The 24,309-nt window shown below is 44.6% G+C and overlaps 1 protein-coding gene across 1 annotated transcript in view; it reads left to right on the plus strand.

The window, feature by feature from the left end:
- Positions 1-24,309, plus strand: part of fndc3a (fibronectin type III domain containing 3A) — a 40,702-nt gene that overhangs the window by 491 nt on the left and 15,902 nt on the right. Inside the window, exons 2-7 of the mRNA XM_079271826.1 lie at positions 2,604-2,747; positions 13,302-13,377; positions 22,613-22,689; positions 22,795-23,035; positions 23,213-23,530; positions 24,180-24,238. Of these exons, the coding sequence (XP_079127952.1) occupies positions 2,637-2,747; positions 13,302-13,377; positions 22,613-22,689; positions 22,795-23,035; positions 23,213-23,530; positions 24,180-24,238 (882 nt within the window). The 5' untranslated portion in view covers positions 2,604-2,636. The remainder of the gene's footprint in view (positions 1-2,603; positions 2,748-13,301; positions 13,378-22,612; positions 22,690-22,794; positions 23,036-23,212; positions 23,531-24,179; positions 24,239-24,309) is intronic.

A 24,309-nucleotide genomic window follows, 5' to 3' on the forward strand; every position in this document is an offset into this window, starting at 1 on the left:
CTAACTTCCGTGTTATGTTGCAGTTAGATACCGAGCAGCTAACGTTGTGACATAACGTTGAGCACACACACCTGTAGCTAGAGTAAACACTCGTATTGGCTGCGAGGTAGCTAACCTAACGGTGGGTAATTTAACGTCAGCCATTGCAACAAAAAAATAAGGAACATTACCTCTGAACATTTACTTTAGTGTTACCAGTGCGACATGTTTAACATGCTTTTAGTTGATACAGCGTTACGTTGTAAGGAGGCAGAGATAGGTTTAGCTTCGTGGGTCAAATACATGAGCAGCTGTTACACTATGTGAAGCTGTCCGCCATAGAGAAACATGTCTCCAGGTGTTTAAAGGTAACCCGCAGAATTAGAGAATTAATCGTCACTAGAAACTGACGTTATGCCACTTTTTCTACTTGACAACAAGGAATAAACACAATGTGCTATTATTCTGCCCATTCGGGGTTGTTTTCTCCATCTCACCAAAACTGTAACTGAAAAACAGCTGTTGTGCCCTGGTTGACTCCTCCATTAGCCACAGTCAAATAGGATCTACAGTCAACAACAGATGTTGCCACAATTTCGATGCATAAGTAATGTTTATTGTGCTGCGACAGGAAAAGGCTGTTGCATAATATGCTTTAGTGAAAGGCAACTGCAATGTACTTTTAACACTGGAGGCTGTGGTGACCTGATTATTTATCAACTTTTATAGCCACAGGAGCAAAGATGGGAAAGTACCTCCACTGTGTGTTGTTAGCACAGGTAACAAGGCACTCATTCAGCCTCCACAGGTACTAAAAACTGTGTAAAAAAAAAAATGTGATACCACCCTTATGAGATGATGTAATTTCTGGGTTAATTAACCCTCAAATCTTATTTTCCACCACGAGTATCGAGTGCCAATTTGGAGTTTCATGAAGTGTGTGAACCGTGTGTGATCAGGGATTCCCCATTGTTGCTTCTTCTGTCACTAACTCCTCGCTAGCTGTTGTGTGAGCGGTCTTGGCAAACTTATTTTCGACTTGAGCATGAATCAATGTGTTGGAGAGTAATGTGCCAAGTGATTGACTCAGAGGGCCTCATGATATCACATGTCGGTCCCCCGCTGCGAGCAATGGTTCCCTCAAACCCATTATATTGACCATCGCCCGGTGAGCTGACTTTGTTGTTTAAGCTTAAGGATGGGAGGGGCTAACAGATAAGCCAGATCACCGGGCGGTTTAAGGGGCGCATGCGCTAGATTGTAATTAGGTTCAAGGACATATGTTGCATTTCTCTCGTGCTGTTCTGTTGTTTTTTTGACAGAATTTCTGAGAGCCAGAGTTCGTGTAGTTGTTTTTCACAAGTGATCAGTCAACGTGGCCCTTTGTTCGGCTCATGTCGTTGCAGTGTATTTAAAGGCTCTGTATCTTCCCTATTTACACTCACAGGGTTTGACTTGACATAAGCTTACGTATTATCCCTCTTTGTTGATGTGCATTTGTCGATTGCTTGAATTTGTATGCCTCCAGGGTCAGCTTTTGAATATTTGTGGTTGTTTATGTGAAGGATGTGAGCACACGTTGGACCGCAGTATGTATTTGTTATGTGGCCTGAGAAACAATTCATTTTTTCAGTAGAAGGGGCTAGCATGTTTTCATATGCAACGATGTATTTAAAATAACAATTAAGTGTATTTAACTTTCTTAGAAAGGGAGACCTTTCCTGTGTATGACAGGAAACGGGTGCATATCAATAACCACTTTTTAAATTGAGCTGTGATTTATTGTTAAAACAGAAACTTAGTTTGCGTCACATTAACGCAAATTGAGAGACACAAATTCCATGTAAGTGGAGCATGCAATAGACAACGTTGACTCCGTGTCAATGTTGTCTATGGACACGGTCATAAGGAAATGCATCTGATCAACCCTGTCTTTGGTTCTCAATCGCTTTAGTTTGGATGGAATATCTTTTTTCAGTCAGCTGAACTGGGCTGCTGTGCCAGAATGCTGCCGGTGCGTGACTGGCAGTGGAGAACGGTGGATGTACTTTGAAATGAATTATCATGTGCTCCAAATTCCCACTCAGTGCGGTTCAGCGAGTCACAACGTCTTTACGGAGAACAGTGCATTTAGAGGTTATTTGTGTCCCATTGCCTGACAATTGTTTACAAATAATATTTACGGTGTCTCTTTCATATTGTATTGTATATTGTCACTCTGTCACAGTTTGCAGTAGTAATTGGTACAAATATCCATCCTTTCATCCATCCATAAATGATCCTTCATTTTCATGACCTGCTTAAATCTTAAAGCCAATAACGGCAAGAATGTTTCTGTTTTTGTTGTATGATTAAACTTGTGAAACGTAAAGAAATCACACTTCAGAATAAGCTTAGTTGATCATAATTTTAATACACATATAGCGATTCACAATTTGTGTGTAGTTCACATTAAAGGCATTCACAACCCAACATTATACAGATAGGTGAGGAGGAGAGAGAAGCCACGTCCTGTGGTCATTCTGGGTAATGTAGTTCTCAGCACTGGTCTCATGACAATGACACCACATCTCTTGGTGGTATACGTTTGTGCATTTTCACTGATTGCATTGTCTTTGTTGCAGGAGTTCCTCTTCAGTGGTGTGAATGAAGGAGACATGGCAGACCACACCTCACCTCTGGAGTCCGGCCAGCTTCTCAGCCCTGAACTCCAAATGCTGGCCTCACCACTGCCCCAAGCCATGGTCAATGGGGAGGGCCCCCAGCAGGTACCGGTACACTCATGTCTCCCTGCTATTAGTCTCAGTCGCTGCATCATCAATCTTTAAGCAGTCTGCCTTGTTATTCCAGTTGAAGGAATTTGTTAGAAGCAGAGCCTCTGGCTTATTTTCTCTCTTGTTGGCCTTTTATTGAACAGTTCTGTGTTCCTACGATATAGAAGAAACAAAGCTATAATAGCTTGTGCTAGTTTTATGTGTGTTTGTCAGAGATATTTGAACAATTTAATGCATTACACGGCTGCTTTGCAAAACCATGAATATCAACGCATTAAAATGCACTACTTTCACAAACTTAAATTAGGAAGTTTCAGCACACTTGAGCACGTACTCCAATAGTAACACTAGAGGCAGTGATGCCGTGTATGGTTTGACCAGCGCAGCAGGGAAACACTAATGTGCTGTTTGGCCTGATTGTAGTGCAGCAGAGGATGGAGCCAGGGTTGTGTGTGGGTAAGGGGATAATGAATCAAAAGTCGCCTGCATGGAGAGTCTGTTAATATAATCACTGTAGAAAAATCAGATGCCGCTGTGTAAATTGGTTTAATTTGTTGATATTTAGCCTCAACTTACTCCAGCAATATTTTCAAAAACGCTCTTTTGACTCTTATCGGGCTGCTGCGAACTCCATCTGAGCTGTTGGTTCCATCCAACTCACTTTGACAACGGCGTACAACATGCACCTCGTGTGAAACCTGCTAAACAAAACATGCACATTTGGGTAAGTATTGAAACAAGTACTGAAACGGCCCAAACGGACCCGCTGTCCTCTCCCAGCAGCATATTTCACAGGCAACAGGTGCTCGTTAGTCAGGAACCACAACTCTCTCGGTTTTGATAGCAGCCTCGCCTGTATGGGTGCAGGATATGAGCTGATCGCCTCTCGTCCGTATCAGAGTGAGATTGAGTGGCCCTGACAAGCCCGGGCTGTTTCCCTGTCATTTGTGATGGTCATCTGTTCAATTTGCTTAAGTTTCCATGACTTCTTTCTGGAGACGGGTGGTACCCAACAGTTCCATCTTTTCCGTCATTTCCTCAGGCTTATGCAGTTCGTCTAGATAAGACTCGCTAATATTAGCTCTGCCCCACGGGCCTTTCCAGTCGTCTCGTCTTTTTCCTCAGTGGAAAAATCCCCCTGGCCTGAATCTGGCTTTGTTCACGCAGAGATCAGGTTTAGCTGGTTGGGTTGTGATGGTGTTGTTCTCATGGAATTCAGTTACCCCCCCCCTCCCGCAAAGGTTACCTGATTACCTGTGCTCGTCCTCTGTCTGTGTTTACAGTTTTTTATTTTATTTGTCAGAGTTATAGGAAAACAGTTCCTACCTGGCTCACGTCATTACCACCCTGCTGCCCGGACCAATTTGAGACGCTGCATGTTCATGATGGCTGAAATGTGCCACGAGGAGGAATAACAAGTGTCTGATAACAGAGCGGCTTCTGTGTTTGTCCACCGACAGCACGATGGCTTTGTTTATGCACCAGAGGTATTACTGTATATACCTCTCAGACATATCAATACCCAGCATACATTGTATACAATCGGATGCTGAGACAATTCATCGATTTGACGTTTTTAATTCCACATGAAATAAATTCTATGAGGTTTGAATTGCGGTAGCTTAAAAATAACAACAATATTATTAATGACAAAATAGCAATTGCGAGCAATTTCTCTGAAATGCTGGATATTATGCGCTGCGCTTCCATGGCCAGCGTCATCCATCTGTAGCCAGCATTTTCAGCACAGCTCTACGGGTGCATGTCCTTGCGCATATAATCCCTTATGACCTCAGTTTTTACCTTTTGACCGTGAGGAGCTGGGTGTGAGTGTCCAGTTGGCTAATGCTAGCATGGTTAGCTTGCCTTAGATGGACTTTCCCCTGCAGGTAGCGTGTGTACCAATATATGTATTTTATGGTCGCTTCAATTTTTGGCATGGATCTGTTTTTCTAGTTTTTCTAGTTTTTAGTACCTTGTGAAAGCCTATATGGCACATAAGGCGATCATGTGACTACTGATCGTGATAGGGGATTATTATTATTATTCGATATCGGGCTTTTTAAGGGCCGCTGTTTTGTGTGTCCCTGCGAATAAGACGGCACTCGTGTGTGTTGTGTGTCTGAGGAGGTGTGTAAATATCCTGACAGCTGCAGAGCGAGGCGCAGGAACCACTGGAGGGGTCTGGGGCCCTGACGGTGCGAGGCAGGACGGTGGTGACGGTGAAGAGGATTCACAGCGATGGCTGACCCCTCCCTCCTCTGACACCCCATTCGTTGTTCTTGGTTTCTTTCTTCCTGCCTCGGCTCGGTAGTAGCTCTGTTGGACCAATTATTGTGAGTCAGAGAGAAAACTGTTGTCTTGGGGTCAATACCTGAGATGATTCCTTTTGAGAGATGACTTTGGCTACAGTATGATTCACTGCTTCCATCACCCCCCCCCCCCCCCTTATGTTCCTGCTCTTGCTGTTTGGTTTGTAGCTATATTGGTAACGGATGAATCTGTCCGTTTCTGTCAATGTTTAAGCCCAGCTAATGGCTTATGTACTTACGGTAGCTGTTGTTTGTGCTGATGGTTATGTATATTTTCTTCCATTTTGTTCATTACCCTTTTTCATGAGGCCATCCATTTAATGTGTTCATGTTCTTTTGTGCTTGCGTCAATACTCAAAGTCTGTTTGTAACCTGAACGACTGGAAGTGATAAAAAAAAAAGAAAAAAAAACTTTTAGAAGTGGTTAATTGGCAGTTATGTTCCAAAGTATAAAATCTGGGGGGGGGGGGGGGGGGTGGTCACTCCTTGTCACTTTGTGCCGTGCAAACCCAGGAATCATCCAACATCTCTGAATATAAACTCAAGATTTTTCAAGAATTCATAGGGACAGCGTTGACAGAAAAGTGTAGAGTAAGTATTTTTCAATTGGTTTGAATTCCCGTTCTATTCTGATGTTTGTCAAACATAATCGTGTCGTTTTGTAAATCTTCCAAAAACATGAGCTGAGATTCAAAATACAAGAAGAAGCCATTTTCTCCAGTTGTCTGAGAGAACACTCTGCATTGAATAGTCTCTACAAATTGAACAGGGACCACACACAGCCGTGAGTCTGTGTGTGGTCTGCTCATGGCTATGCGTGGGCGAATGTTACTGTGGTATAGTGAGACCTCACCCGCGTCTCGGCCGTCTTTACTGCTGGCCTCGTACGCTGTAGCCACACACAGGAGACGGGGCCTTGGACATGTTGCCTGAGGACTCGAGATGTCGTGACAAAGACAAAAACGCCAAAACAAACGCAGCCCGCTCTGCTCGTCTCCTGGTCCGCCACCGACTGGTCTGTGAAGATGGGGGCGGCCCACTGTTTGTCACCTGTTGTGAGGAGGTGGACAGTGAGTGACTCAGTGTTTAGGACACTTTCCTCCCAAAGCCAGGGAGAATAACTACAACAGTGTTACTGCACTGTTGGGAAAGTAGAGGGGTTTGGGTTATCAGTATTTAAGAAACTGAATTCTTGACATTAATAGAATTATTAATGTAAGTAACAATTATTAATGATTATTAACAACAACGGGGCACCACCCTGTAAACGGGGACTAATAACCAAACGATAAACTAAGTCTCATAATTAGTGGCCACTCGTAATGTCAACGAGGGGAGGCCCATATGAGGGACTCAGCCAGCCAGGAGATGGCGCCAGACCCCAACAGCACCAATACTGAGAAGTGCTGCATATTTCATCATGCAAACCAACCGATGCTGATCTGAGCTCCACTCAATAAGCATTCAAGTAGATTCTTGCGTTGATCAAGATACGCACTGCACGCTTAAAGCAAGTACAACTAATTATTTCTGTTCAATATTGTAGAACATGGTCCCTTACATATTAAGTATAACGGGCATAACATTCGTCAAACAAGAGCCAAACAAGCAGAATGTTTTGTTGGCTTAAAATGGCGAATTATGTCATATAACTAATAATAAAAAGTGACGAAATGAGTAGTGGTGGTAAAGTGATTTTAATTGTAAATTTTTAGCATAAGAACTGTGTTCACATGTTTGTAACACCATCAATTGCTTTTTTCTTTTGCACTAAAATGACAAATATGTGTTCTCCATATCAAATTCTAAAATTTGAAATCCAAATCTGGTCATCTGTGTTTTACTGCTAACAACCTGGCGACATGGAGCAAGACAAACCTGGGAGGAAAGTACCCGTGGAAAAGAGTAAAACCTACATTTATGGAGGAGCACATAAGGCTTTATCATTAAAAATGACCAAACGTGAAACTACCTTGACTTTTCCCGAGAGCACGTTGACAAAGTGACCAAGCTAGAAGGACCTGAGCAAGGAGGCTGAGCCGGATCCCAAGGACGGCACCCGACATTAGTGAAAAGTACCTGAACTAGTCCTCTGGGAGGACTGCACTCGTGCAGCTCTTCACACGTCTGGAGCCAGATGAAAGGCTCTCCTGAGGAGAACAAGAGCGCGTGACTGCATGCCTGCTATTTGCAGAAATTCATGTGAAATTTTGAGAGGGCAAGAGCCAAAAGATAATGTGGTCTGATTGAAGAAAAAAAGAATATTTGAGCTGTAGTGGAGAGCTCGGTGTCAGGACTGTAATAGCCTCTCACCTCCCTGGACCGGAGGGTTCTTTTTAAAGAAGGGAGCAAACAGCACAGTCAAAAACACGCAAAGTCACAGCAGCATCCTTACTTATTGGACAATGATCCTAACCATGCAGCCAGATCAATACTGGAGTGTCTGTTATTGATTTTATAATGAATCTTATTTAAAAGGAGTTCAGTGATGTTGCGTCAAATTTAGAGAGAAGCAGAGACGTGACAAAGTCCAGATGTACCAAACTAATGACGCCATGAAATCAATAGACTGGCAGGTATTTCTTGTTTTCTTAGTACCAGACCTCACATAATCAAACCTCATTTAACACTAATATGTAACACTTTATGTTCGGCCCATCAGTGGTCATTTCCTACATTTGTCCAAGGACCAGAATTTTTGTAAGCTAAAATAAAAATCTTGGATACAAAATTAGCCTATTTTTATTAACTATCAGTGTGAACATAAAATATGTGAAATCCATAGTAATAGTTCGTAAATACTCAGGGAGAGGGAGGCAGTCTGCGACGTGCTGGATGGGAAGCTTCGGTGGGCCGTATGTGGCTGACGATCACTGCCCTTAGTCACCGTTGGTCAGGAGTGGTTGATGACGTGGTTTAATTAATACACATAAATATAGACCGACATAGGAATCAACATCGAAAAAGATAGTGGAAAAACAAAAGCAAGTGTAACGTATAAAACAGAAAGCTGAAAACAAAGGTCGTCTCTGTGCTTTGATAACATTTCCTCCGATAGATCCATAAAACACAATCTCTCCTCTGTGACTTAACATGGCTAAGAAGATACTATTTCTACTTACAAGGACTTGCTACCGCAGATACTTCTTACTCGGACTTGCTGCAGCATGAACACCTCACTACTTTCCTATCATGCAATGTTTCCAGGGGATCTTGGAGGGTGGAGGATCATCAGATTGCCTCGACTTATCATTGCGCATGTAAGCGTACACCATCAGCTGCAGGGAGACCGGGACCCCCCCCACCCCCCCCACCCCGGGGGGGTGGCACGGTAAACAATTAAGAGGAACAAATAGTGAGAAACCCGAGCTCTGAGTCACCGACGTCTGAGAAACGTCAGAGCTAACAGCCATGAAAAGCACAGAGCGGGCCCTTTTTCTCCTCCTCCGGGGTAATAAAACACAGCAGTGGCCATCTGGATTGATCCGCGCTCTTATTGCATGAGCGTCATACATACGGTCTTTACAGCGGTGCGAACGAGACACATTTCTTTTGGCGAGGGGGGACATACTGTTCTCTGAACCTGTGGCAGTTTATTTTGTTTTCTTTGTCCCTCTTCTCTTACTGCATGGTTTCTTACACCCAGCGCTCTGTTAAATAGATCATCTCTGTTTGTGAATGTGAGCAGGAAACCATTTCACATCACAGTGCTTAGTCATCTGTGTGAAAAGTAACCTTTTGCAGTATCCAAGCGCCTCTCTTCTGAGTCTATGCACTTCCGAAATGAAGTCCTCGTACAGTTTGTGACGGCGGCCACGCATCCAGTGACGCAGTGGTCGTACAGCAGCGGCGTGGCTCGGGCAGAATGCATCTGACGGTAGCAGCACTATACATTCAGCTGAGCCTCGGGAGATTTAAAAAGCTTGGTTTGGGATTAGTGCTGCAACGCATCATAAAACTCACGGATCGGATCAGCACAAAAGAAAAAACATGGCTAATATAACTTTTAGAGATTCCTGATCATGTTTTATTGCCGCCGATACTAATTGCTTATCATTGATGATCCACATCGATAGAAACGGATCCCTTTGTTGTTTGATTATACAGCTGCTCTACAACCGCTCTGTAGTTGATGTAAACCATGAAAAAATGTCTAAATGTTGTTCTTTTACTTTGTTATAGTAGATACACCGCTATTACGATCAAAGTCCTTCAGTCCCGAAAGCGATACCCGGGCATCGGCCGGTATAAAGTCCAGTGTGTGATTAATAAGCCGTGTGCCTTAATGTGTAAGGAAACCTCAAACCTGACTTAAAGATAGCTTTCCTAACTTTATCAAACAAGATGTGACCGTGGATATAAATGTATTTTATTCATTAAAATAATGGTGTCCAATACCAGATCAGCCAATTGTCACGATACCTGATCCAGCTATGCAATATGGATATCATCTGTAGTTCATGTATGGATAAGGGTTGTTGTGATCAGAAGAGGAACTTGACTAATCTTAAAACAATATATTAATCTCCTCCCTTTTTCCTGCCACTTACACACTTGCACTAAATATGTTGTAGACAAAGCTGCACAAAAACTGAAAAGAGGTTGTCTGACATTGATGTGACATTATGAGGCAATATTAGCAGTCTTAAGCATAAAATACCTGACAATACCTCGGTAACCCATCTATATTCTAAACTCCCAAAAACACTAATCACATCACGCAATACAAAACTATATTATGATGTAACATTGAAATCAAAAAAATAAATCTGAACACCATTTCAGCCACAACCTCATTGCAATTCTATTTTGTAACATCAGCCGTATATATACATGTGGGACTGGCAGCACGAAGCAAACATGGTGCTTGCTGCAACTGGTTGCTTGACTTTGTGTGTTGCCAAGTTGACTGCTTATTTGACCTATTCAGTTGCTGGGGGTGCGTCTACAGTTCAATGAATAGCAAAAGGGGGCGTGATTATCATGGAGAGATGCATCCTTATTTCATCACATTCTCAGCATCATGACCATAACAGATCTTTTGAATTCATCAATGCAAAGTCCAGCTGATTATCCCAGTGCTTTCTGAGCAGTCTTCTTCTTAAACATTAAACTGATTATTGCTGCGAGTGGCTATATTATTCTATTTACTTAAATTCCAGCTTCTTTTTTTTCCCGGAGTAAAAAGAAGCGTCTGTTTCTCCTGGTGGAGGCTGGGCCATAGGTGTACCACCCCGTGCGCAGCAGTATATCCGTGACGCAGAGTATCCGCTAACTTGGCACGCGCCGATCAAGTGGCGAGCGCTGTCCCTTTAAGGAACGAACCGTTTAGAATGAATGAGGACAGATGTTACAGAAGCACTGAATACTTTACGAGCTTTCTTGTTTTATTGTGTCGCCGTACAAATGGTGTCCCCGTTCTGACAGTCGGCGGTGCCGCTTTGTGATCTTTTTGAAGGCGGCGGCGGAGGACTCGAGGGTGCAATCGTCGCTGAACGCTGGCGCTCTGAAATTTAACTCCCACCACCTCGTCTCCTCCCACCATCGATCGGAGTATGAAGAGAGGGTGTATGGCATGTCACTCTGTGAATGGGGGAGAGAGAGAGAGAGCCAGGGAGAGTATGAGGGGGAGGGAGAGCAGCGGGGGGAGGGAGTGGGACTGTAGCGTAGTCGTATATGTCAGCCTCAGAGGCTGCGTGGGTCGCTCTGCTCCCTCACGCCATTATTGTTGTTGTGGAAAAAAAAAAGGCAGAACAAAGGACTCACCACGCTATGGAACCTCTATACCGGTGTTATGATCACGCCCTGATGGAATGCTATTTAAATGAAGCACATTAAGGAGCACAGCAGGCGGTAACGGAGCTGGCACACAGTCGGTGACAGAGAAGAGAACTGAGGGTATCATTCCTCTCACATTTGGTTCCGTTTCCTCGGGTTCATCCGCCTCCCTTTCCCCCCCCCCCCCCAGAGAGTGGCCACTGCTGATACGGTTTCAATCCCTCCTCTGAAGGTTTAGAAGCGGACATCGCCGTGGCTTATTTGTTGGAGGGGTTGCTGTGGATACTGACTGGTAGGGAGGCTGCACCAGGAGCCCAGAGGCAGAGAGTGAACCAGCCGCCCTGCTGCAGAGCGAGCGAGCGATCGAGCGCCGCCGCTACGGAGCAGATGAGACCGAGCCACGCTAAGCAAACATGAGATTCACGCCACACTTTCTGTGAAGGCTGCGTCCAGCGCAAGAGAGACCAAGCCCTCATCCGCCTACATAGCTCCTGCTGCACTCCTCCTCCTCCTCGCCTCTCACCGGCTTCTCCCTGGATTTCGTTGCAGGAGTTGATGGAAGTGGAGGGTGTAAAAGGATCAGCCCAGCCAGATGTGTTAGCATCGCAGGCCATGTGATTTCTGATGAAGTGGTGGAGGGTCTGGTTAGACCCTAGAGCATCTTTGTTGTGGTCGTTTTTTCTTTTTTTTTCTTTTTCTTTTTTTCTTTGACTGCGTGAATAGCGACGCCTGAATGAGAAAAAGCAATGCGGGCGACAGTAAGTACCAGTCACATCTTCCAATGCAACGAATGTATCTGTGTTGATGTCACTGACACTGCGAGGATTAACATTGGTCAAAGGGGAGGGATCGTCCTGGGAGGGGTGGACCACACACACACACACACCTCTGTTTGATTAGAAACCCCCCCCCCTCTACACTCACTGCTGACGCGGTCTGTGTAGGTGTGTGTGAACATACGAGTGTGTGTGTGTGTCTAGCGGTCAAAGGGCTCTTTCCGCTCCCTGCCGAGCACATGAATGGGAGCAGTGTCAGAGATGGAGGTGCTGATGGTTTCTGTGCTCGAGGAGAACCGTAGCCAGAGCCCTCTGCCAGCAGAGTGTAGATTCTATGACGGAGACTTCCACAAGACTGAGGTAACTCGCGCCCACACGCAGCGCCGGGCAACTGAAAACCCCTTAATAGAGTTAAGAGAATGACGAATCTCTGACCTGTTAGTGAACGGGGGGGGAAACATATTGTTTGTCTTTAGTTGTGTTGATTTCAGTTTTATTTGACGGCAATCGGAAGAAGGCGACGTTGTCGGGGATGTTGAGTGGTTTGAAAAGTTAGTTCCTCGGGCACAATGCACCTGTTCTTCTGAGGCTGATTCTCTTGTGATGACAGAAGCAGCATGACTCAGTGCAGGGGAGCAGTGTGTACCTGATGCTTCCAGTAGTCATGTTGAACTCTATGAATAGGATGGAGATATGAACGGTTTGTGAGGTTTATAGTTGAGGCTCGTAAGGCCGGATGACTAAAGTTGTTTTTGCCGCACATTACAGCTAAGGTACAAGGGAGAAGCAGTTCAGTTCAAAATCATGAATCCTTTGAAATATTAACCCAATCAATATGTTTAGAGATTGAAATAGGGATCAGCTTTCTAGTTGTTGTTTTTTCCTGCTGGCAACATCTGTTGAATGTTCCTGAGATTTACAGATTGTTGTTTTTACGTCATATTCACAGAAAGGTAAATGATCACAACAGTGAATGCATCGCATTAACACATACTTTGAAAGTTATCATGTTAAACATTCAATCGTTTCATCTCTTTGATTGACAAGATAAGCAGCCGTTTAATTACATTGTGTTTTTGAAAGAGACCCAAATCATAAATTCATGATTTCAACTGTTTTAATCATGAATTATGATGAGCTGGTAATGTTCTTGTGCTTTTTTTTTTTCTAGAGGAAAGGGTTGCATGCTAAACTGATACGTTTGTCTTTGTCGCCTTTAGATTTTGTGGATGACTTTAATGAACCAATAATGAGTCTTCTATGCTTTTTGCGACCAAAAAGAACCAGAATGAAGATGTGATGTGAAATCGAAGCTGTATTCATTACACTGCTGCTTATGAGAAACAGTCCCACACTCTATGTCTGGCAGTGAAAACTGGTGCAGAACATGTGTGTGTGTGTGTGTGTGTGGTACATTCAACACACGCACACACAGTTGTCCAGGTATGGCAGTGATTATTGGTGTTCACACTTTAGTCTCCCATGTACGTTCAGATGAATGAATGCTTTATTGTCATTGTAACGGCGAACACTGTTTGTGTTAACGACTGTTGTTGAATGTTGCTGCTTTGATTCATACCGGAGGAAGGAGTCCCAGAAATGTTACACGATCTCGAGTGTGAAGTTGTCCATGTGTGGAAGTTAACTTGGTCAAATGAACCGTTGCTTGTGTTTCTCCACAGGTAATCCTGGTGCAGGTAAACCCAGGTGAGGCCTTCACTATTCGACGAGAGGATGGTCAATTTCAGTGTATCACAGGTGAGACGGCTGCTCTGTTGTGTGGAAACCCTTTCACTGTCATTTAAATTCAAATGCATGTCTGAAAACCCAGTGGTTGATTTCAAAATATAGATTTTTATCATGTAATACAAAGAAAGTAAATAAATACCATATTTTTTTAGCCTTGAAGAAACAAAATGGGTTTATGTAATGACATCTATGATTCCATTTTTAAAGCTCAGCCGTGCCTCAACATTTAAATAGGGTTTGACAGTTTTAATTTCATACAGTTAAGCCGTAGCGTATGGTTCAGATACATGAAAGATGAATACAATTATTTGATCAAAGTTTCATTCTAGTTATAGCGTCACCTTCTCAACATGAAGACGCGCAACAATGTGCACGGGCTCATTGCGTTTAACAAGCACGACTGTTCCAGCAGAGAGTGCTCAAAGGGAGAGCAGACGACGCGCTGAGGGCGAGTTTCAGGGCGTTGTGACCGCAACACAAACGCCTTCTTGGCCACGCTCTCCACGGGGCTGCCTCCATTAAATGTATGGCTGGTTTAAAAATGCTCTGCTTTTACCTTGACATCTATGGAAAAGGAAGAGCACGATAAAATATGCAAAACCTCAAAGGTACAAAAACTTAAATAACTAATTTTGTTATTTTCTTAAAAACTTAAATTAGTTTTGATTCTAATGTGGTCACCTGTCAAAATGCACACCCATTCAAAGAGATTGTATTTAAAAACTAACACAGGCTTTTAAAAACCAGAGATGTTTCGCTTTCCATTTGTGTTTGGCTTATTAATAAAAATAATATTACCTGAACATGGGATAATTTTCCTTCTGAAATTGCCTCGCCTGTAAGCAAGAGCTTAGAATCTCCGTGCCTGCTTGTGTAGGTAATTATGTCGACTCAAGAGGCCCCCAAAAAAATTAGGTTGCGAAAAGGCTCTTGCTGCTCAGAGCAAATTTCATGTTAGCGCTTAAAATCACACTGACAAGTTTTAATAGGCATATAAGTATAATCTGATTAACTGAGCTGGAATTTTGCTTTCACCTCTTTTTATTTCCAGCGATCACCTTCACCCGGATTCATCCAGCTTTTTTTATTTTTTTCAGTGTGTGCAGTGAAAAGGGGGAGGGGCTTGGCCAGGAAGCGTTGACATATTTTTTTTACAGGAATGTCAACAGGATGACAGTCATGTCTCATAGGCTGCTCATAGCTCGATGCTCGCTCAATGACATAATCACATCTTCTGGTTCCACCCGATGCGATGGAAAGCATAGCTTGAAAGGATCTGTTATTTACGTGCATCAATATGTTTTTAAGAAATTTGATGTTTTTTTTTTTTTAAGGAGACAGAGCTGATGAAGCTTGGTCACATGGATTGACGTTACACTTGCATGCTGTAACTGACCAAAAACGTGTTATGATAATTATAGGGCAATACGCACAAAATGCTTCCTGACATCTTCATTCTTTAGTTCAGGACACATGAATGCACCCTTTTGGTTTTATGTAGTTTCTGTTACAACGCTTTATTACACTGCTCCTGTGTCATTTGGCACGCGGCTCTTGATGATGAAATGAGCTGCGTGCCGCCATGCTATCATAATGCAGAATAAGCATACGGTCTGATCAGTGTGTTGGTAGAGGAGTTGGGGCTGAAAGGCCGTGTTTGAGTAAGATGTGTTCCACATTCATCCCGATGGCAGTCATTTCCTTCTCGATTGTGTTGTGATTGCGCTGGCTTTGTGACAGCGACAATGAAGTCTGGCTCCAACACGTCGCTGACATTGCTAACGGAAGACAGCTGGAGTAGTAGGAGGTGGGGCCGTAATTGTAAATAATTATGGTAAAACGGGAGATCTGAAAATGATTAGCTTTGTTTTGTTGTGCTCCGTGGACATCCCTCCGTGTATTTCTGTGAACTCGCTGCCACGGTTTTCTTTTGGTTTTTTTTCCTGTGAAAGGTTTGATTTGATAAAGAAAGATAAAGGATCTCGGCGTAATGAAGGTTTGTGAGTGAATAATTATCGCTACCCTTTGTGACCGCAGTAGGCAGTCGCTCGACATTTCAGCATAAATATAATGAGTCATGTATAGACTTGTGCTTATTATCCCTCTTGTCCGTAGCCTTTGGCTATGCCTCGTGACGTACATGAATAACAATGAGACGATAGGCCTCGGGCATCCAGGTTTGGATGACAAAGAAGCAAAAGCAGTGATATGAAGCCATCATACGGTTTCCCAAAGCAGGGGCTCTTCCACCTACTCCTGTCTGCCCGAGCTCCCGCACCGGGCCCTCTCATCATGAGCCGAGTAAACCTCCCTAATGGGGAGCGAGCATACATAGTCTCTCCATCAGAGGAGAAACAAAGGGAGAGAGGTGCCACATAGATCAGTGCGACTGCTACTAACTGGCCTGTCACAGGGTGCACTCATCTCTCGGTGACGTGAATAGAGGGATGACTCACCGCTTGCGGTGCAAGGAGGGAGGAAGAAGAAAAAGAGTGTGTGCGTGCGGGGTTGGTCGGTTTGTTGTGTGGTCACAAGAACAGATTATCCTTGTTCACTGAAGTGTGTTGTGCATATGCATGCTTTCACCTTTTTACCCTAGTATGTACCGACAGAGACAGCGCGACACGGTTCCGGAGCCAGAAGGATCCGGTTTACACACACTTATCAGGATTTGCTCCCACACCCAATTTGTGTTTTCAATTATGTATTTCTAGCAGCTAGATGTGTGTAATTGCTTCGTGTTAACGCATGACAGCCTGCTCAATACAAACAGGCAAATCTTATAAAATGCAGTGCCTGGAAGGCAGTTGCCTTTTCTTTTTTTTTGTGATGCGTGAGGGGCAAGGGAGGCTAATTAGCGTGGCCATCTAGTCTCTTCCTGCTAGCTGTCGTCCATCGCCATACGGAGAGTTCTGTATGTGAGTGGACATGCCCCCCATGACCCCCAGCGCTCCACAGGTCGTCTTCTCGTAGATCTGAAGGCTGCATCACTGGCACCCAGCAATAGACCACCTGATCAGCTTGGTGACTGACGAGGCAAGTCAGCATCAGGACCACTGGGTTGATTAGCTCCACCTCTTTATCTGACTCGGCCTGCCGGTGATTCACAGCACTGTGGATGATTCAGTCTCTGGTTAATGGCTGAAAGCAGCGTCTCGTTCCACTCGGCTTGCTGAGCCTGATGGAGATGTGCCTTCTCCCACAAAAGCCAAGGCGGCCATTTCGGCATTTCGACTGAAATTGACTTTTAGGAAGCTTTCCTGCTGCAATAGACGTTTTCCATAATGTGTTCTGTACAACTTCAAGCATTGACTGTAGAGGAAAAGTGGACGTAGTCTCCGTCGTTTTGAAGCCTTGAGTTGGCTCACCAAAGACACCATCTTGGTTTTTGAAGTGACACGACGGCTGAAGAACGTCCTTGCAGGGACCTGTCAATCACAAGGTAGCCCCGCCCTAAAGCGTACCCTGCTTTATGGTCTATTTGACTCTAAATGGACCATAATTTACTAAATGAACATCATGCTGCATTAAAGACTTGAAGCTGGAGCTTGAGACCAAAAAGTCATGTTTACAATGTTTAAATCAAGTGAGAAGGAGTCATTTTCTTATAGACTTCTATACAACCAGAGGAGTCGCCCCCTGCTGGTCAGTAGAAAGAATGCAAGTTTAAGGCCCCTTCACAATGGCTTCACTTTTCAGCCTGGAGGATGCCGCCTGGCTGCAATACACATGCTCCATCACATGTCTGTTCAAGACGAGTTCAATTGTTACGATTGAGTGAAAGCAGTCCAAGTGGTGTCATTAAATTGAATTACTACAGTTGGGGCCTGGTTTTGATCGGAAATAAGTAGATTGTAGCTGTTACAGAGTTACTAATGTTTAAAATGGTTGCAACACGCATCTTCACACACTCTCTCTAGAACGACATTCGTAGAATTGCACTTGGTTGTCCAAACGAAAAAGTGCCACAAATGGGTGTTAATTGTCAAGAGTGAAGTTCACACCCTCACCTCCACACAGCTGGACAATCACAACAGGAAGTGGATGTTGGATTGTAGTTTTCAAAAAGGACGCAGCCCACTCAATCCCAACGTCGGAGAGGTTTGGGTGGTTCCTAAGCTGTTCGACTGTCCGTCATAATTCTCAATAGGCAGAGTCTTAATGACGAGAAAAATGTAGACATTAGTGTTTTACAATCGGTGGGAATTAAGGAGCCTTCATTTTTACTGAAGACTATCATTCAAAAATACATTTGCCATAAATGACCCCTCACCTGAGACACTCTGTAGTAGAAAGTATTTGCCACATTGACTCGGGTAAATATTATGATGTCAGAAGGAGTTGCATGAATGAAGCAAATACACATCATATAAAAACTGCGTGGGCTGCATCATTCAGATTGTTGTGGGGTGGTTGCATGTTTCCTCACACCCAGCACCCTTTTTTTTTTTTTTTTAAACAAAGCTCATCACATATGGTTCACATAATTCGACCGCAAACATCAAACACATTAGCCGCATGAGCACGTTATTTTTATACTCGCTACCTCCCCCACCGAACTCAAAGTACACAAACATGTGCGTGGAGACGCGCACACAGACGAGGTTCATTCACAGCTTCTGCAGTGAGTAGAATGACTGAGCTTGTGACTCATTCTCCCTTTTGCTGCGTTGATACGAAGGGGGGGGGGATAAAGAGGATGATAGAAGATGATGTGTTTAATCAAAAAACATTCTTCCCAGTGAATCAAGGGTGGGATGTCCAGGGGAACGGGGCGATTCCCCCGTCCACTGGGCTGTGTTTGTTAAATGATCCACGTCACTGGGTTTGTGAGGTTAGCTTCTCGTCACAGGAGGAGACAGCGTTTTTTAGAGTGGAATCGTCATATCCTGAACGGAGCCAAATCATTCATTATTTAAAAACCAATCCGGCCCCTGTGGTCATGGCTCTTCTCTCGCCCTGTGTTTGTCTGGCTGAGAGCAGCAGCAGCAGTGTGGCCATTTCTGTCACAAGCACAAGCATGAAGGTTACTGATTCCCTCCCCTCCTGTAAACGCCATTCATGCTGGTGGGTTTGAAAGAACCATGCGGATGCCTTTTTTTTAAATATCTGCAATTCAGACAAAGTTTCCCAAATATTCTTATTCATTTGTTCCATTGTCTACTGTACAGCTTCCTCCCTCAGGCTGTGGTTTGCACACAGATCAACACAGAGTGCCCTTTCCTTCCTTTTCCACTTGCCCCGGCCGAGGATAGAGCGTGTCCATCCCCGGCTTTGTAATCTGCTAATAGAACGGTACGGTTATTGCAAATTACCGCTCGCTTAATTGATGGAAGATCTTTCCTGCCGGCAAAGAACAATGGGCCGGGCCGTGCCATGCAAGAAGAGAACCATTCGCCACGGTGTCATCACTAAGAACGAAGGTTAGGTCGCAATTAGTCCTTTTTAAAATTTTTTTTTTTTTTGCTTTACTGACGGTTCAATACTTCGCCTCTTTCCTGTGCTTGGCTGTAATTAGTAACCTCTGCCAGTTAGTCGGCGTGCCTTCCCTCTCCTATCCTCTCTCCCTTTATTTGTGGATGGAGACAATGTATTAGCTCCAATTAATAATCAAGCCCGCTCCATCTTTATAGGCTTACAGTTTATCATGTTGCCATTGAGAGCTTATTGCGAGCTCCCATGTGAAACCTCTGTCTCGCTCTCGTCTCTCTCGTCTAGCGTGCCCTTCTTCAATTTTCACATCTTTCTCTTAACCCAGCCAGCCTCTATCTCGCTTGTCGTCTTCTTTTTTTAAAATTTTTATTCATCGTATCTAATTGAGGGTTCATTTGCACACCCGATTAAATCCCGACAGTTCCCTCGGCTTGCAGTATGCCTAAGAAGACCTTCGCAATGTCCCACTTGAATTTGTTTACAATCTCGATCCCTTTTCAGGAAACAGGTGGGTGCTTAAAGTGGCGTTACCACCCTAGCGTATCCGTTTACGTGTATGTACGCGTGTTGACGTGTGTGTGTGTGTGTGTGTGTGTGTGTTGCCCTTTGGTAAGTCTCTCCCCTCGGCTTTTTCACCCGAGCAATTCTCTCCCCGTCTCGACTCAGACACGCCACACCAGTCGATACCGTCGGCCCGCCCCGGGAGGCGTGGCGGTGAAAGACGGGTTATGCGAGGTTGACGGGAGACGATGGCGGTCCCAAAGTGTTGCCCAGCCTCTTGTTTACGCTGCCAGAACGGGCAGCTTGTTTGTGGCTATTCTTGGCTCAGTGGCCGCCTGCTGTTTCGTGTGGAGGAGGACTGATGTTCCCCCCCCCCCCCCATGGCCGCTGGCACTCCTCGGCCACGTCGGCACAACCGATGCTCCAGTTGACTCAGGCGGAGGGAAGGGGGGGCGATGAGCATGTGGCCTTTTCTATCTGATATCTGTCAGCACTCGTGCGTCAGCCTGATGTAAAAGAGTGGGTGTCTCTCCCCCCCCCCCCCCCCCCCCCCTACCTTTGCTCTCCTAGTCGGTACACACGAAGCGTCTCGTTCTAAACAGACAATCGCATAATAATAATAATGTGATTCATTCGATTTCCTGTTAGTCAGCATTGCCGTAATCGGTCATCACCGAGGTGCACAGAGGCATTTGGCTCAAGCAAGAGATCCTTTATTAGTCTTAAAAGTGAGTCGAGTGAACACTGCACACTTTGAACACCCACTCAAATGATGTGGATCTGAAATCAAAGAGGACTGAGTCGGTGTGACTGCCTTCATTCAGGCCGAGCTCTCCCAATGCTCCCTGGATTTTTTTTTTTGTCCTTGTGTTCTTAGGCAGTGAGTCACTTCCCCACCCATCAGTCTGCTGCTTCAGTGTACTGAAAGGGGCTTCAAAGCCGTTTGATACCAGGATAAGAGGGCCGACCTGCTAGCTGTCTTCTACAATAAAGTTTAGAATGTGTAGACTAATGTAGTAGACTTTGAATGTTTTTACTAACAGAGTAATAAATTGTGAAGCATTGGAGCGAAGAGAACCGTGAAAAGAAGTTTTAAGAGGAGCGCGTCCTCCGGTACACAGTACCTGTTATTTTGTGTGTTTCTTAGACGATTTTGACATTATCAGAGTATTGCAATCTTTATGATAAAGTACTTGAAGTAACTCAATTTTTTCTGTTCACTTCAGGTCAGCTCTGTCCACCTTATTCACAAATTGACCAATAAGATAAGATAATCCTTTATTAGTCATGCTGTGGGGAAATTCACAGGATCACTGATGCCAACCACTGCACTGTGGATCTGGTAGCGTTCATCCACTGTACCACGTCTTCCTTATTTGCTCAGTGCTCGGCAACATTGAAGCATATAAGGAATGAGTGTAGTGTTAAAAATCCAACCGGCTCTATTGCCTTGCAAACATAGCGTGTGACATTGTTGAGCATTGAGTGCAGCAGTAAACTCTGTACCCGAGTTGTTACGTGTTCAGGTGTAAACTCGGTTGTCAGTTTATTAGGTACACTGCGCTAAAATGAATGCAACCGCCCTACAGTAAACTGTATGATCATTAGGAGGGTGTTTATCCAGCTGCTGAACGGTGCTACATCATACACAACATTTACACATTACAAACCAACAGCACCACAAACTTCCACCTCCAAAAAGACGTTTACATAAATAAAAAGGGAAAACTGTATGCGCTTATCTGGAAACGTCCTTATTCCAACACTTGGAGAGAGGTGGAGCCTGGACTTCAGCACCTGGGGAGGTGCTACTAGACGTTTTAAATGTGTCATTACAAAGCCAGCCTCTGGTCGTTGGCCCAGTATGGCTGCTCATTTAGAAGTGTCTTCTCTCTGCTCACGGCAGCTTCGTCAAAATGAAGAGACACTCTTCCTCAGGCGGGCTGCTGGGAGGTCAGTACGTGTTGTGGATCCCTTTTTGCTCTCCTGCATGACATCTGGCGTTGGGGCCCCAGTGTTTACGTCTTAGGTCTGTAAGAAGAGAAATGTGCAAACTTGGCACAGAGGTCCCTCTCTCTCCCGCTCAGGCTTTCTGCTGAGCTGTCACTTCTCTGAGCTGAGCTAAGCCGCCGCACTGGCCCCTACAACAGAGCCATGCAGGGAACTTTGGTCTTTCTCAGCACTTTTATAAAGTGGCCTTCTTGCGTTTGCCAGTATTAAAACAAAAAAGAGAAGAAAAAAAGCCATTCTTTGCCTTTTAAAAAAATGAAATAGTCATTGAAAATACAGCTGGTTTAGAAGAGTGAATGGACTGTCGGGATTGTTCCCGTACTGAATTTGCCTCTGGCGAAAACCTGACAAGTGTTATATGCCAAAGGTGGCAAGCTGGGAGGAGTTATTATGGTTGTCCAGATATCCAGAAATATAATATAAAGTCCATTTATTATCTGTGTTTAAGACTGTTTAAGACTGTTTAAGGCAGTCGGAAGAAACTTACAAGTTTTGATTACAAAGTCAAAAGCACTGTCTGACGGGGCCGTCTATAAAAACATTAAGGGAGAAGTCAACAAAGATGTATTTTGGATGTATTGATTTATTCTGATCTGACAGTTCTGGTGCTTCCCCAGAGCCACTGAGACTTCTGGGTAGTACTGGTAGTAGTACTGGTAGTTTTTAGAGTAAGCTGCAGTACTAAGCTGATGGTTTGTGAAATATTTGAAGCTGACAGTTTGTTAATCATGCAACTGCTATGTTGAGCCACATTTTCAACAACACTCTCAAATGTTGGTGTGAGCTTCAACGGAGCTCTGTTTATGTTAATGAAACACATTTATTTGGGCATAAACAAGTTGGTATTAGGGATGCAAGATGATATCCGCACGTCATCGGTATCGTCGGAGAAAGGCCTTACAATGAAATTAACTTTTCCACCGATATGACGGAGACTGAAGTGTTACATAAACATAAATACGTTTACATGTAAATTACCGTAGTTGTGTTATGGCCAGTGATAACCGTAGACATGATATGTTTATTCCACTACAGGACAGACTTGAAAAATAAGTCTGTGCGATTAACGGTATTGGCAATCGGCCAAAATTTGCTGGAAATATTGGATAACAGCAAAAATCCAATATAGTGCATCCCTATTTGTTATGAAGACATTTGTTAGTTGGGGCCCAGGCTAGAGCTTTGATGATTCCAGTCAGACTGGGGCCTGCGCACCACTACTTTCAACACATCGCCCACAGATGAAACAGCTGTTTTCCCCCGGGGAACGTGTTTGATCTCGCTCCTTCCTGCTTCACAGGTCCTGCTCAGGTTCCCATGATGTCTCCAAATGGTTCAGTGCCTCCAATCTATGTGCCTCCTGGATACGTTTCACAGGTATTTATTCTGAACTATTTCCAGCGCAGTGTTTCCGACTGGCATCTGGTCGACCTCGGAGCGGCTTTGATACCGCGTGCGTGTGTTTGTGTGTCTCCTCTTCAGATCATCGAAGAGAACGGAGTGCGGCGGGTTCTGGTTTTACCTCAGCAACCAGAGTTCCACCCAGGGGGCCACTCCCCTCTCCACCACCCTCCGCCCCATGCCCACCTGCCTGCCTTCATTCCACACCCTGCCATGATGCCCCTGCCACCCCACCTGTACACGGGCATGGCGGGCGGCGTGGGCGACATGAACTCCCAGTACATCTCCCAGTACCATCCAGCCCACATCTACTCAGAGCAGGGTGAGTTGGAGCCAGCGGTGTCCGGGCTGTATTGTTATGTTAGACGAGTTTTTACAATCAAGGCCTGAGTCAAACTGCTAAGTCCTTCAGACTCTTTATGCGGCGAGACAGGTCTTTATTGTGTTCCTGTCTGAGTCTATACAAACTCTCAAATCTTGTCTTTTTTTGCCCCTTCAGTCTCTACAGATTCTCACTCCCAACACGGACGCCCGCCGTTTGTTCACAGAGACGACAGAACTAGCAAAACGTACGAGCGTCTGCAGAAGAAACTGAAGGACCGTCAGGGTGGTGGTAGAGGAGGAGGAGGAGGGGGAGGGGGGCAGGTGAAGGACAGCCCTCCGCCTTCGCCACAGAAGACCTGCAGCAGCCTCCCGACAGTGGACATTCACAACGGCGTCGGAGGGAAGGGGCCGGAGGCGGAGCCAGGGCAGCTCAGCCACGCTGTGGCCGGCCCCGACAAGCAGACAGGCAGGGGCAAAAATGGAGAGCCAGGAGGTGAGGAGGTTAAAGTGTGGAGGTTTGTCCAGGTTCACAATCTGACGTAAAGCACTCGCAGTGTTTTCCGGATGCGATGTGCGATCAGTGCGTTGTGTTGAGGTGCTGAGAATAGTGCCTCATTAGCCGCTGCAGCTGGTGGCAGTGAGGGATTAGCAACACGGCCAGTGTTATTCTTGATTGCGTGAACTCTGCTCATTAATCGTGGCGTTTAATACAGCTTTTGACAGTGGAGGGGAAAAAATAATTTCACCTCATGAAGGTTTCAAGAAATGTAGAAACACGAGCAATCTACGGCAAAATTGGAATAGGATGCTCAAAATCCTGCTGTCTTTTGCATTCTATTAGAGGCGGGCATACAGCTGTAACTAAGCTAGTTTGTGAACTTGTAAATTAGTATAACTGTGGCAGCAACCCTCTCAGGATTGTGTCAATTATTCTAACGATTTTGCAGAGCTTTGAATTTGAACGACTATCAATAAAACCTTACATTTCCTTTTGATTCATTGTAGATGCACTGAAATGTTCTCTGTGTTGGTTCAGATGGTTGGTATAGATGGAACCCGGCATGTTATTTATCACAATCCTTAATTTCATGAAGACGGGGCTGTTTTTTTTAATCCATATTCGCTTGTATTTCTCTTCTCAGAGCTGGATGAGGAAGCTCTGGCCCTGCAAGCATTATTGAGCACCATCAGTACCCCAGTGGTTCGTATTCACTCCTGATATCTTCCTTTTTATCTTAGCAATGAAATTTGGATGATGTTGTGTGACGCTAT

Source organism: Melanostigma gelatinosum (assembly GCF_949748355.1).
Source record: "Melanostigma gelatinosum genome assembly, chromosome: 7".
NCBI lineage: Eukaryota > Metazoa > Chordata > Actinopteri > Perciformes > Zoarcidae > Melanostigma > Melanostigma gelatinosum.